General features: G+C 34.9%; 1 protein-coding gene across 5 annotated transcripts in view; it reads left to right on the plus strand.

The window, feature by feature from the left end:
* Window positions 1-13,587, plus strand: part of IPO8 (importin 8) — a 70,778-nt gene that overhangs the window by 9,674 nt on the left and 47,517 nt on the right. The window contains exons 3-7 of one of the 5 annotated variants that reach the window (XM_063593129.1): window positions 4,206-4,301; window positions 5,648-5,804; window positions 8,287-8,445; window positions 9,463-9,619; window positions 13,497-13,586. In XM_063593129.1, coding sequence (XP_063449199.1) covers window positions 4,206-4,301; window positions 5,648-5,804; window positions 8,287-8,445; window positions 9,463-9,619; window positions 13,497-13,586 — 659 coding nt within the window. Of the gene's footprint in view, window positions 1-4,205; window positions 4,302-5,647; window positions 5,805-8,286; window positions 8,446-9,462; window positions 9,620-12,785; window positions 13,039-13,496; window position 13,587 lie in introns of those variants that run through there. The other 4 variants (XM_063593130.1, XM_003828823.5, XM_034936101.3 and 1 more) reach the window with 4 other exon arrangements.

Below are 13,587 nucleotides of genomic sequence, written 5' to 3' on the forward strand. Positions count from 1 at the left end.
GGAGGTAATGTGTTGCACAGATGTTCCTAACCCAGGTGACTGCGGAGCAGGACTATGTTTTAAACATGAAACTTACTTCTAAGTCTGTGGGATCTTACGTTGCTTCATGATGTTGTACATCGTCCTTTTATCTTGTTTTTTTATGGACTGGTCATTAGAGCCCAGAAGGTTAAAAATTAGAGCCTTAGAGTATCATGAATTTTCAAAAGATAATAATCAAAAGCTAAAGGAGGTAAACGACAATAGCTAATTAAAAATAAATATTTAAAAAGACTTGTTATGTAAGTGACATATACACGTAAGTAATTTGGACAATTTAGAAGAATACAAAGAAGGAAGTAAAACTACCCAACATTCATCACTCAGAAATGGCCATCATTACTCATCATTAACGTTAGGTGAACATTAGCCTTTCCATGTGTTCACGTAGAAGGATAGATGAACAGTTTCAGAGAAATGGGTCATAATCTACATGCTGATGAAAGTATTTAATTTGATTTGAACATAGAATAAAAAGATAAAGAAATATTAAGCTTTGGGAAGATTTATAACACTATATATGATTTCCTGAAAGATCACTTTGTGGTTAAGATAAAAAAGAAAATCCTATGGAAAAACACTGATGTTGGAATTATTTTTTGCTTTTATAAGGTTTACAAGACTTATGTGTAAATTTTTGAAACCACAGTTGGCACTTGTTTCATCTTTGTTTTATAAAATAGGGCTGTTCTGGAATAACATTTTGTTGAATGGAACCTATTTTAAAAACCTAAGTGTTTATAGGGCCATTGTAAAGTTCCTATGAAGCATTTAAGAAATAACATTTTAAAAGATCTTAAAACAAGTTTTTACATTAATGTCTTCCTTTAATGACATGGAAACATTAGAAAAACACAGTTTATAACTTACATTGTTCTTAATACACCCAAAGATGACTGCCATCAGCTTTGATGCATGGCTCTCCAATTCTTTTTTTTATATTACACATGCTATTTTACAGTTTCCTTTTTTTCATTTAACCATGTACCCTTGAAGATTGCTCCAAGTCAGTGCATATAGATACTTCATTCTTTATAACAGCTGTGCAGTATTTCTTTATATAAGAATTACCATGGTTTACTTAAACGATTTGATATTGATGGACATTTCGCTTATTGTCTTTTTTTCATTGTTGATAGAAGCAATGCTAAATGAGTGTCATTTGATATGTATCTAGGTACTTGTGGGTGTGTTTTTATAGAATAAGTTATAACAAGGGGAAATGCTTGGCTAATGGATATTTATGACATTTAGAATTTAGAATCTTCTCAACTAAGTTGCTTTTGCTTACATTTTCTACCAACAGTGCATTAGAATGCTAGGTTCCCCAAATCCTCACCAACTCTGTACAACTTAATGAAGTTTTGATGTAAAATGTAAACAGCATTGAAAGGCATTTTTTTCTTCATAATTTGTTTTTTCATAATTTAGATTTCAAATCCTAAATTTAAGTGGTATTTATAAATTTTCTGTTCTGTTTAATCTATTATTAAAATACAAGGATGCTCCAAGACACCTAGGCAGATAATTTATCTTTAGCATGACACTTAAAAAAGAATGTTGTGATTTTTGCTTTAAAAGAAAGCCTGTATAAAGCTGTAAAAAAAATTATGCTAATGTTAAGTGGAAATACATCTGCAAAATACTTTTTCTCTTTTGCTTGTGGGCAATCTAAAGTGTTCTTGCTACCATCAGGCGTGCTCACTGGTGAATGTCCTTTCTTACCTTACTGTGAGTTTTCAAGAAACAGGAAAAAATTAAGTATTTTGATGTTGCCAAGCAAAACAAAAAAATTTGAATGTTTGGTCTGCTGCTTTTCTTTTGAGGTGTTGATAAGCATAATAGCATTATTAATATTATCATGTGCGGTGAAGGAAGCCTATCTTAAATTTAGGATAGTTATGATCTGGAATTTCAAATCACTTTTGTTTCTAATTTTTTACTTCTTACGTCTGAAGAGACTCTTTAGTAAAATTTCTCTAATATATGTAAATTTAGGCTCAGAAATGTACTTTTTTCAGTGCATTTTGGAGTTGCTACGAGAAGGAGAGAGTAGTTTGGATTTAAAAGTGGTGGTTGAGAGGTATTAGACCTGAAGAGGTCATCAGTGGTGACAGATGTGGGACTGTCATTTAAAAAAATAGCATGGTTTTTGATTTCTATAAGTTTGCCTGCTCCTTGTTGTTTCTTTTTGTTTATATTTCCAAAGGATGGACAGGGAGAAGATATAACAATTCATTCTGTGGTTATTTGTTTAGAGGTTATTTGTTAAGATTGACGTCAGCATTGCAGAGTGCAGAACCTAGAAATAAACAGAAAGATGCCTCTGATCAGTCCAGAAGCACTTTAAGAAGCTTTTATTAACATTCATGCATTTTATTTGTAGAAAGCTTTGTGGCTTGTACTCAGAATCTATTTAATATTGTTTTGATAGAATTGACACATTTGTTGTCTAATCTAGCCTTTCACAGAGTAATAAGGGAGAGAAGGGGTACAAAATTACAATGAAAAACAGCAAGACTTAGAAACATCAACTCAAAAGCATGACATTCTGCCCACTGAGATAACAGTACTTTCTCCACTTTGAGGTTATGAAACCCAATTGACTTCTGTCGTTGTGTCTCTGGGTCCAGAGCTTAAGTGATGATTCATTGTGCTGAAGGAGAAAAGTGTGTGTGTGTTTTTAGAAAGTTAATTTCAACTTATGATGCTTAAAATGGTGAGTGGATTTTGTAGGAAAACTGTCTTAGAGCAGCCATTTTTATCATAGAATCTGAAATACATTTATAAAATTCTACATTATAACTATCCTAAATTTAAGTGCCATTTGTAAATTTTCTGCTCTATTTAATCTATTATTAAAATACAAGGATGCTCTAAGACACCCAGATACAGTAAATTTAATATTTCCTTTATGAATTGGATTAAGATGATATTAGTCCTTTGTTTCTTAGTTCTGGCAAATGGTTTGTATTTAGGTACTTGAATTAAATGATTAAAGGGAAGTTTTCAGATTATTGGTTGATATGGTAACAGTTATCTTTGGTATTTTTCCTTTATCCTTAGTAATCCATAATTATCCATCATAGTAATTAAAATTTTCTTTTTAATATATTTTCAATTTTATTTTACCTCATTGTACATTTATTTAGGCATATACAAATTAGTCAGTGTGCCTTTTTTAAAGGCTGTCTCGTTTGATGCACCATAATTTTTAAATTATAACTTTTCATTTATAAAATTAATATTAATAGTATTTAATGACTAAATCATAAATAAGTCCATGATTTTACCATGTCTGTATTTTTACTGTCTAAAGGTTGCTTTTCTTTGTTTTCAAGACTAGTTCTATAGGGATCAAAATGATTTTGTGACTAATATAGTTGATTTTTCTTTTTGCAAAGATTGATCCTGTGAAATCAGGCTGGGTGTTCATGCCTGTAATCCCAGCACTTTGGGAGGCTGAGGTGGGTGGATCACTTGAGCCCAGGAGTTCAAGACCAGCCTGGGCAGTATGGCGAAACCCTGTCTCTACAAAAATACAAAAAAATTAACTGGCGTGGTGGTGCACGCCTGTATTCCCAACTACTTGAGGGACTGAGGTGGGAGGATCACCTAAGCCCTGGAGGTGGAGGCTGCAGTGAGCTGTGATTGTGCCCCTGTACTCCAGCCTGGGTGATAGAGTGAGACCCTGTCTCAAAAAAACCCCTAAATCCTGTGAAATCAGTCTGAACTGCTGACAGGTTGGTTCATATCCTTAGATCATTCATTCATTATTTTCTGAATAGTCTATACATTTTTATGGAATGTGTACTCTTTGCCAGTCACTGTTACGTAATATAATGACTATACCCGATAAAACATGGTACCTAGTCTAGAGCTTGTGTGGTCTGAATTAAAAACAAGTAAGGGAAAAAAGAAAACTCTAACACACATCCCCCTTTATATAATTTTTGTTTTCACCCAAATAAATTGAAATCATAGATGGAACAGTTTTTCAGAACTTTAGCTACTCAAAACTAATGAAAGAGGAGCTTACCAGATGTCAAGTTCATAATTTCACTAAATTTCTTTTAAGTTTTAGCTAATGTAGAATGTATTGGTGTATTCTTTATGGTATAGTGCTTTGACTACCCAATTTAGTTTTTTTTTTTTTTTTTTGACAGAGTCTTGCTCTGTTGCCCTGGCTGCAGTGCTGTGGCATGATCTCAGCTCACTGCAACCTCCGCCTCCTGGGTTCAAGGAATTTGCTGGAATTACAGGTACCTGCCACCATGCTTGGCTAATTTTTGTATTTTTAGTAGAGACGGGGTTTCACCATGTTGGTCAGGGTGGTCTCGAACTCCTGACCTCAGGTGATCCGCCCGCCTCGGCCTCCCAAAGTGCTGGGATTACAGGTGTGAGTCACTGTGCCGGGTCATGAATTTAGTTATATGTTAAAAGTTGGGTGAAGAAAGAGTTGGGTGGGGAAAGAAGAGAAGCTTAAGGGAAGAAAGTTATGCTGCTTTGCAAATCACGTATCTGTATTCTTTACACACACACACACACACACACACACACACCATTATAAGTATTTACTTACATTCACTGTTCAACTGGGATGGTTAGAAAGCTTTACATTCTGGCCAGGTGCAGTGGCTCACACCTGTAATCCTAGCACTTTGGGAGGCCGAGGCAGGCAGATCACCTGAGGTCAGGTGTTCGAGACCAACCTGGCCAACATGGTGAAATCTTGTCTAACTAAAAATACAAAAATTAGCTGGGTGTGGTGGCACACGCCTGTAATCCCAGGTATTTGGGAGGCTGAGGCAGGATAATCGTTTGAACCCGGGAGACAGAGGTTGCAGTGAGCCAAGATCTTGCCACTGCACTCTAGCCTGGATGACAGAGAAAGATTCCGTCTCAAAAAAAAAAAAAAAAAAAAAAAGAAAAGCTTCACATTCCTTCTTAAAATGCTGTAGCAATATGTCAGCCTGTTTCTTTCAGAAGCCTTTTGTTAAAGGTTGAAGACGATTAAAAAGAACAGAACAAAATCAGATTATGTATTTTGATAGATGTGAACATATAAAAATTTTCTGAGCTTTTTTCCAAAAATTTTTGATGGCTGATGTTCATTTCCCTATTATATTTATAAGTAGTAAATATTTCAAAAAGGTTGGATGAAAATTACCAATACTATAAACAGAAGAGATACCCCAAAATGCTAGTGTTTGACAGTAGCCAGTGGGAAAACAAAAAACAAAAAAAGCCATCTTCATGAAGGAAAGTAGAACTTTACCTGTTGTCACCTCAGAATTAGGCATTGCGAAAAGTATGATTTTATGATCTCAAAGTATGTTTACTATGCATTATTTCTAGATAATTTTCCTGTCCTGTAAGCTCTGGGTCTTGACTTAATGAAATGTTTTCTGCTTAGACTAGCTGAAGTGAAACCTTTAAACTCTTATCCACTTTCCCTTCCTGATTTGGCTGTTTATACCTGTAAGAGTATCCATTTTTGCTGGGTTTCATGTTTAACATTGAAGGGTTTGGACTTTCATGCTCTGTAAGGCTGAATTAAAGCCATCCTTTTTGGTACTGCTACATTAGCATTTTTTCTCAAACTCAGCTGCCATTTACCTGAAGAACATGGTGACACAATACTGGCCAGATCGAGAACCTCCACCAGGAGAAGCAATATTTCCATTCAACATTCACGAAAACGATCGCCAGCAAATACGTGATAACATTGTGGAAGGAATAATTCGGTCTCCAGATTTAGTGAGGTATGTGGTGCTATATATTTGTGATTACTAGAAAGCATGAAATGGTTAGATCTGAGGGTGGGTGCTGTTGGATCTAATCCTCGGCCTCATGTTTCATTTTCTAAAGAGGTAAAGTAATAAAGAGGGACACTCAAAGAATATTATTTTACTTAGTGGTCTTTGCATTTGTAATTCTTTGCCTCAAGATATTTTGGAAAAGATTTTGTTGTCGTATGTTGCCACAAAAAGAGGTAAGATTTAAAAAAAATGATACTTAACCAAAACAATTGTGTAAGTCTTGCTACTTAAATGACCTTTATTCTTAGTAATGATCTCTTGAGTTTTTTTACTACCTGCTTTTCTTTTCTTTGATACAGAGAGACTGATTCTGGGAATTTTTACCTACCACCTGTCTTAATCTTTCCCTGTATTTTTATTCACATTTATGAATTGAGCATGTTTTCCTTCAGAGAAGACAGGATAGAGTAGGTATAAATTAGAAGAACTGTCTCCAGTTTTTCACAGTCATAGATTAGATGCTGTAGAGCAGTAGTGTCCCTCAGAACTTTCTGCAGTGACAGTGTTCTGTGTCAGTGCTATCTAATATTAGCCACAAGGCATCAATGACTGTTGAGCACTTGAAATGTTGCTAGTTGTAACTGAGGAACTGAATTTTTAATTCCATTTACTTTTGATTCATTTAAAATGTGCATATGTAACTAGCAGCTGCTCTATTGGACAGAGCAGCTGTAAAGTCATAAAAATTTTGCAATCTTAAAATAGGAGAAACAAATTCTTTTCAACATACAAGATAGTAATTAGGTATCTTTTGAAAATGGGAGGGACAAATAGGTGAAAACAGAGGTAGAGGAATGAAATTTTTTAATGTCAAGAGGTTGAATATAACGTTAGCCCTTAGTATCTAATAGCCATCATGACATAAGCAGTGGAAAAGGAAGGAAGTACGACGGGTAACAGGAAGGAGAACAAACATTGAACTCTTAGAGCAATTAATTTGTTAAGAGGAGAAAATAGGTGTACTGGTTAAAAAGAAAAAATCAGTATTATTCTTATTGGTTGCCCAAATGCCAGTCATGGGACTGATACCCCTGTGGTACCATCATGTATCCATTTATTTTCAAAATCTTAAATTTTCAGATCTCCCTTAATCTTCGAGTGGTTCTACACAGTAATGCATGAAGGATGGCCTTTCATAACCATCCTTTGCTTGGAATGAGAAAGGACTGCGAGAATCAACCTGAAGATGAAATTTTAAAAAATGAAAAGCTTCAGTTTTATTTTTTACAAATATGACATTTATTGTTTAAAGGAGCAGCTATTACTGGCACTAAAGGAGATCTTTTATCTTTATTACAGGACGGTTCTCTGTGGCTTTGCTCCTTTTATGTCCTTAAGGCTTAATTATAATCATTGTTGAAATTTCTTCCACCTATTCTCAAAGTTTAAGAGTATTACAAAGGGATTTTTCAAATAGATTTGATAACGTGAAGAAAAGGCATCATTTTGTTTAATTTTACCAGTTTAAGTGCATCTGAGTTACTGGTTGTTCAACTGAAAATGCTTTATTTTTTTTTAGTTGCCCTGTGGAATCCTAATTTTGCCAGGTTTGTTTTCTAACCATTTGAAAATGTCATGTAAGGTCATATTTGGTGATAACATTGAATTGATAGTTTGTAGAAAAGAAATTTTTCCCCCTATTTTCTTTTCAGTTCCAGTTAAAGTTGAAATCTCATTGAGGAAATGATTACTGATCTATGTTATCAGATAACTTATTTTAGCATTTAACTTTGTGGTTTTATTAAAGGAATATTTTCTTTTTCTGTTTTATGTCTCTTCTGTTGCCTTTTTCATTTATTTCTTTGGAAATAGCTCTTAGCTCTCCTCTTCAGGAATTGCCTCGCTAATAATACATGTTTCTTTCTTATACTCGGGGTACAAAAATTAGTATCTCAGACTGCTTTGGATAGATTCAACATATGATGTTGGGTTTTAATTGATAATGGATGAGTTCAAGGTTTTGGCCCATAGAGAAGCTTCCCACCATTATGTAGGCCTTCTTTGTACTTAATTGTACCATCTTTAGACTAGGTTTATCTGTTTGAAGTGTTATTTTTTCCCCCATTCAGGATATGGTAACCAAAATATGAGATATAATAAGCTGGAAATTTTACAGAGTGGAGGTAGATTCATTGGAGTTTTTTGAAAATTTTAAACTATTTAAAAAAATTTTTTTAAACTGTATTTAGGATAAGATAGTTTGAAAGTTTTCATTCATTTTAGAAACTCACCCATTCTGTTTATTTTCAACAAGTTGAGCCCCTGAGGATGTTTTTTAGATATGTCTTTTTCCCCTACCCCACATATGTAAGTATATAATACACGTAAATAGAAGATAACAAACTTTTATGTAAAATATTAGAGGTCTTTGAAACACAGTATTTATAACTACTTAGATTTCGGACTTTTCTTCCCTACTTTGTAGAGTCCAATTAACAATGTGTCTCCGTGCCATCATAAAACATGATTTTCCTGGTCACTGGCCAGCAGTGGTCGACAAGATAGACTATTACTTGCAATCACAGAGCAGTGCAAGCTGGCTTGGCAGTTTATTATGCCTGTATCAACTGGTGAAGACATATGAGTAAGTTGGTTTCCATTGGCTGAAGAAAGCAGCCTTGTGTAACTTAGAAATAATGAAGTTGCAAAGAGTGGTCTGTTGTGGATATTCTGCACAGGTTATCAGATTAGTTTGGGAAATGTTGGGTTAAACATGCTTAAATGTGTTTATTTGCTGCAGTTATTGAAAGAAACTTTAATGTGCTGATGGATATTGCTAACCTCTGAGACAGTGATATAATATGAAGTACTTCTCAAACTTGTTAGTTGCACAGTACCATTTATTAACAGCTTTCCTTGGAAACTCTGATATAGAGATACCTTAATATTTGTCTTCTAGGGAGTATATTAAGTAAACCAAAACATTTACTTTTTTGGATGCAAGATAGAAGATGTTAACGTTTCTTTGCTAATGACATTCTTTTCCATAAAAGCAGCTTGGGTAGGTAGAGGACTAATATCACACTTAATAGTATTGCTTTCTGGTTTCTAGGAAGATTGCTACATGTGTATATGAAGTCCTGTAGTTCTCCTTTTAAACTGACTAGTTCCTACTCTGCTTATGAAATTTATAGAACATATTTTAGATTTATGGCAATTAAAGCGATCTAAGAGCACCTAAATTTTAAACTATTTTAACTGCTCAATTCAGGGAGAAATATAATAAAAAAATTCTCCCCATATTATTTGTTATATAGTCTATTTAAAATAACATAGCAACTTATATTTTATAGTAAGAATTTTGGCTGGATGAAAATTAATTTAAATACTAGAAATATTCATGTAGGAAAACTGCAAAATGGTCTCGGATTGTTTTAAACTAGTCTAAATCTTTCCAGAAAGATTTTAGGTGTTGTGCCTAAAACAGGGTGTGTTATTTTAAATTTCTTTTCAACTTAATTCTAGCAATTCAAACAAACTACAAGCCAATGTTAATGACTTTGTTTTGTTAGTTTTATGTATTTAAAAAATATTTTATAATTTATTGTTGGTTCTTTGGGTGGGAAAAATTACTTTTCTGTTTTTGTCTTTGCTCATGTAGATATAAGAAAGCAGAAGAGAGAGAACCTCTTATAATAGCAATGCAGATATTCCTGCCTCGTATTCAGCAACAAATCGTGCAGCTCCTTCCTGATTCCTCCTATTATTCTGTATTACTGCAGAAACAAATTCTGAAAATCTTTTATGCACTTGTTCAGGTAGGTTTCTATTGCAGAAAACAAATATGGAGTCCTGTATTTCTGCCTGACACATGGAAAGTGCTCAATAAGTGTCACTTATTATTAAAAATTATTTTGTATTATCCCATATATTTCTTTAAAAAATGCTTATGAGGAACAGGTTCACAGAAATTAATTACCCAAGATCGTCTCAATGGCATATCTGTCCCTATGTGCTTTTCACTCCAGTGTCTGAAATCATGGGTAAAGCAGAACCAGGGTAGGTAAACCTACCTGCTCTAAAACCTGATTACTCGCAACTATCTGTTCTGTAGCATTCCTGCCTATAGATTAGTTATGATTACAAGAGAAGAAGAAGGAAAAGAAGAAGGAAAAGAAGAAGGGAGTCCCTCTTCTGTTGGGAAATCATATTGATGGTAGTTTCTTTGCATTTGACTCAAAGCTAACAGAGGATTTAGGGCTCATTTTCCTTGGTTTAAAATACTGCCTTAAAAAAAAAAAATCTGAATGCTATAAGGGATACCAACATGGGAATCCAGAAAGAAATGAGAAGATAGAGATGGAATATGTTTGAAATATAAAAGTATTTAACATCAAATCCTTGAAAGATTTGGGTAAATTATTTAGGTCTGATTGGAGGAAGAATAATTGTTTTCAGTCTTAACTGTTTGATGAATGAATTAAACTCTATTACATGCTTTCTAGTTGAATTTGTCGTGAGAAGAGGATGGTTTTGTTGAGCTCAAAAACCATGATAGTTTGGATCCATCCTTGGCTTTTTATTGACTTAGATACTTAAACTATTTCAAAATATTTTACTTTAATAAAGATTTATATTTTTATTAAAGCTTCCCCTTTTAAACTTTTAATAGGGATAGTCTGAGGCAGATTTTTTTTCTCTCCCCCAGAGCAGCCTTTTTGCAGGGAAAGAGAAGAGGGAAGGAGGCAAATGTGAGAAGAGAAGAAACTAGAATACTAGGAAAATATGTTCTCTCACTTGTTTTGAAATAATATTCAGAGGCCAGACTTCCTTTTTCTATTGGCAGAAACAGCTAGAAATTGGGAAGTAAGACAAAGGCTAATGAAATAATTTTTCTAAAGCCTCTACCTCTAATTGGTTTGCTAAGAGGACAGAATCTTCATATTTTTCTCAGTCTATACTTGCTAAAAACCTGGAAAACCTCAACATTTTTAACCATTTTGGTAATCTATTATGTACTAATACATTAATATTCTCCTCTGGGAAGTAGAAATTTAGAAGGCATTAGGAGCCACTATTACAATGCTGACATAAGTAAAAAGCGATAATATGAGAAGGAGCAGACAATTTTGTTTTTAAAAGTATGAGCAGCCGGGTGCGGTGGGTCAGGTCTGTAATCCCAGCACGTTGGGAGGCCAAGGTGGGTGGATCACCTGAGGTCTGGAGTTCAAGACCAGCCTGGCCAACATGGTGAAACCCCATCTCTAGAAAAATACAAAAATTAGCCAGAAATGATGGCAGGTGCCTCTAATTCCAGCTATTCCGGAGGCTGAGGTGAGAGAATTGCTCAAACCCAGGAGGCGGAGGTTGCAGTGATCTGAGATTGCACCATTGCACTGCAGCCTGGGTGACAGAGCGAGACTCCGCCTCAAATAAAATAAAAGTATGATACAACAGATCTTGTCTAAGTAGCATAATATTTGTACAGGACACTTGGATATTCTATACATAAGCTCAGCGTAACCCTCAGCCTACTTCTCCTCTGTTCCCTGTATCAAATCCAAATGGCTTCCAAATGCACTTAGAATAAAGTGCATTTGAAACTTCTTAATATAGCCCATAAAGCCCTTCATCTCCTCACCTTCTTCTCTTATTCCTACCTTTGTACATGTACAGTCATGTGTTACTTAACTTTGGGGATGCATTCTGAGAAAATGCATTGTTAGGTAATTTTTGTCCCTCTGTGAACATTGTAGAGTGTACTTACACAAACCTAGATGCTATAGCCTACTACATACCTAGGCTGTGTGTTGCTCCCAGGCTGCAAACCTGTACATGTTACTGTACCAAATACTGAAAGCAGCTGTAACTCAATGGTAAGTAACAGAAAAGATATGCTAAAAATACAGTATAAGATATTTTTTAAAAAGCACTCCTGTATAGGGTACTTACCATGAATGGAACTTGCAGGACTGGAAGTTGCTGTGGGTGAGGTAGTGGTGAGTGAATGTGAAGGCCTAGGATGTTAGTCTATGCTTATAAATGTTGAACATTTAGGCTACACTAAATTTATAAAATTTATCTGCAATAATAAATTAACCCTAGCTTAGCTTACTGTAACTTTTTTACTTCATAAACTTTAAATTTTTTTTTTTTTTGAGATGGAGTCTCGCTCTGTTGCCCGGGCTGGAGTGCAGTGGCACAATCTCGGCTCACTGCCACCTCCGCCTCCCGGGTTCAAGCAGTTCTCCTGCCTCACCCTCGATTTACAGGCGCCTGCCACCATGCCTGGCTAATTTTTTGTATTCTTAGTAGAGACGGGGTTTCACTGTTTTGGCCAGGCTGGTCTCAAACTCCTGACCTCGTGTTCCGCCTGCCTTGGCCTCCCAAAGTGCTGAGATTACAGGTGTGAGCCACCACGCCTGGCCAAACTTTAAAATTTTTAACTTTTTGACTCTGTTGTACTAACACTTAGTTTAAAATATTAACATGTTGTACAACTGTACAATAATATTTTCTTTATATCCATATTTTAAAAGGTTTTATATTTTAGAATTTTATTTTTTTTCAAACTTTTTCATTAAAAACTAAGACACACACACATTAGCCTAGGCCTATGCAGGGTCAGGATCATCAATATCACTGTCTTCCACTTCTGTATTCTGTCCTGCTGGAGTGTCTTCATTTCAGGGGCAATAACATGCATGGAGCTGTCATCTATGATAACAGTGCCTTCTGGAATACTCCTGAAAGACCTACCAGAGGCTGTTTTAGATAACTTAAAAAAAAAAGTAGAAGGAGTACACTCTAATGATGAAAAGTATTGTGTAGTAAAAATATAAACTAGTAGCATAGTTGTCATTACCAGTTACGTACTGTATAAAATTGCTATACTTTATACAGCTGGCAATTCAGTAGGTTTGTTTGCACCAGCATCACCACAAATATTTGAGTAATGCATTGTGCTGTGACTTTAAGATGGTTACTATGTCACTAGGCGATAAGAATCTTTCAGCTGTGTTCTGATCTTATGGGACCATTGTTGTATATGCAGTCTGTCACTGACCGAAACATTTGTTATGTGGTGCATGACTTTATATACATTTTTTCCAGTTAGAGTGTAAGCCTCGTGAGGGCAAAGATTGTCTATCTTATTATGTCTGTAGCATGTAGCATGTTTTGTACTGAATGGATGTGGAGGCAATATCCGTCTTCTGCAACTCACAGTACAGCAGAGGTGAGCCATATATCTGTGTAGTACAAAGTGGACTGTAGTTATTATGCTACAGTGTAGAGGAAAGTAATTTAAAAAAATGTTTCATGAGTGTTTAATGAAATAAATATTTTCATCAAGGTGGTTAAAATGGAAAGTTTGACCCTCAAAGGGGTAAGTCATAAAAATCACTCACTTAGAATCTCATGCTGAATAAATGAGACCTCAGTGGTATTCATTTGTTTTTCCTTTTAAAAAGTAGACCCAAGAAACAACTCATGGCAGGTAGTCTTCTAAATTTAAAAATTTAAGTTCTATATGGTCGTATGAATCTGTTTTAAGTTAGGTTGAACCATACAAGATTGCTATTTTCATTCTCAAATGTTAGCCCTTTCATATATTTTAGCCTTACAATATAGATAAAATTGCTGATTTTTTTGGATGGGAGGAATTACTGTTCATGTTGTTCTTCTCTTTTCCAGTATGCATTGCCTCTTCAGCTAGTGAATAACCAAACCATGACAACATGGATGGAGATCTTCCGAACTATTATCGACAGGACCGTTCCTCCTG

This window comes from Pan paniscus, chromosome 10 (assembly GCF_029289425.2).
Source record: "Pan paniscus chromosome 10, NHGRI_mPanPan1-v2.0_pri, whole genome shotgun sequence".
Classification (NCBI taxonomy): Eukaryota; Metazoa; Chordata; class Mammalia; order Primates; family Hominidae; genus Pan; species Pan paniscus.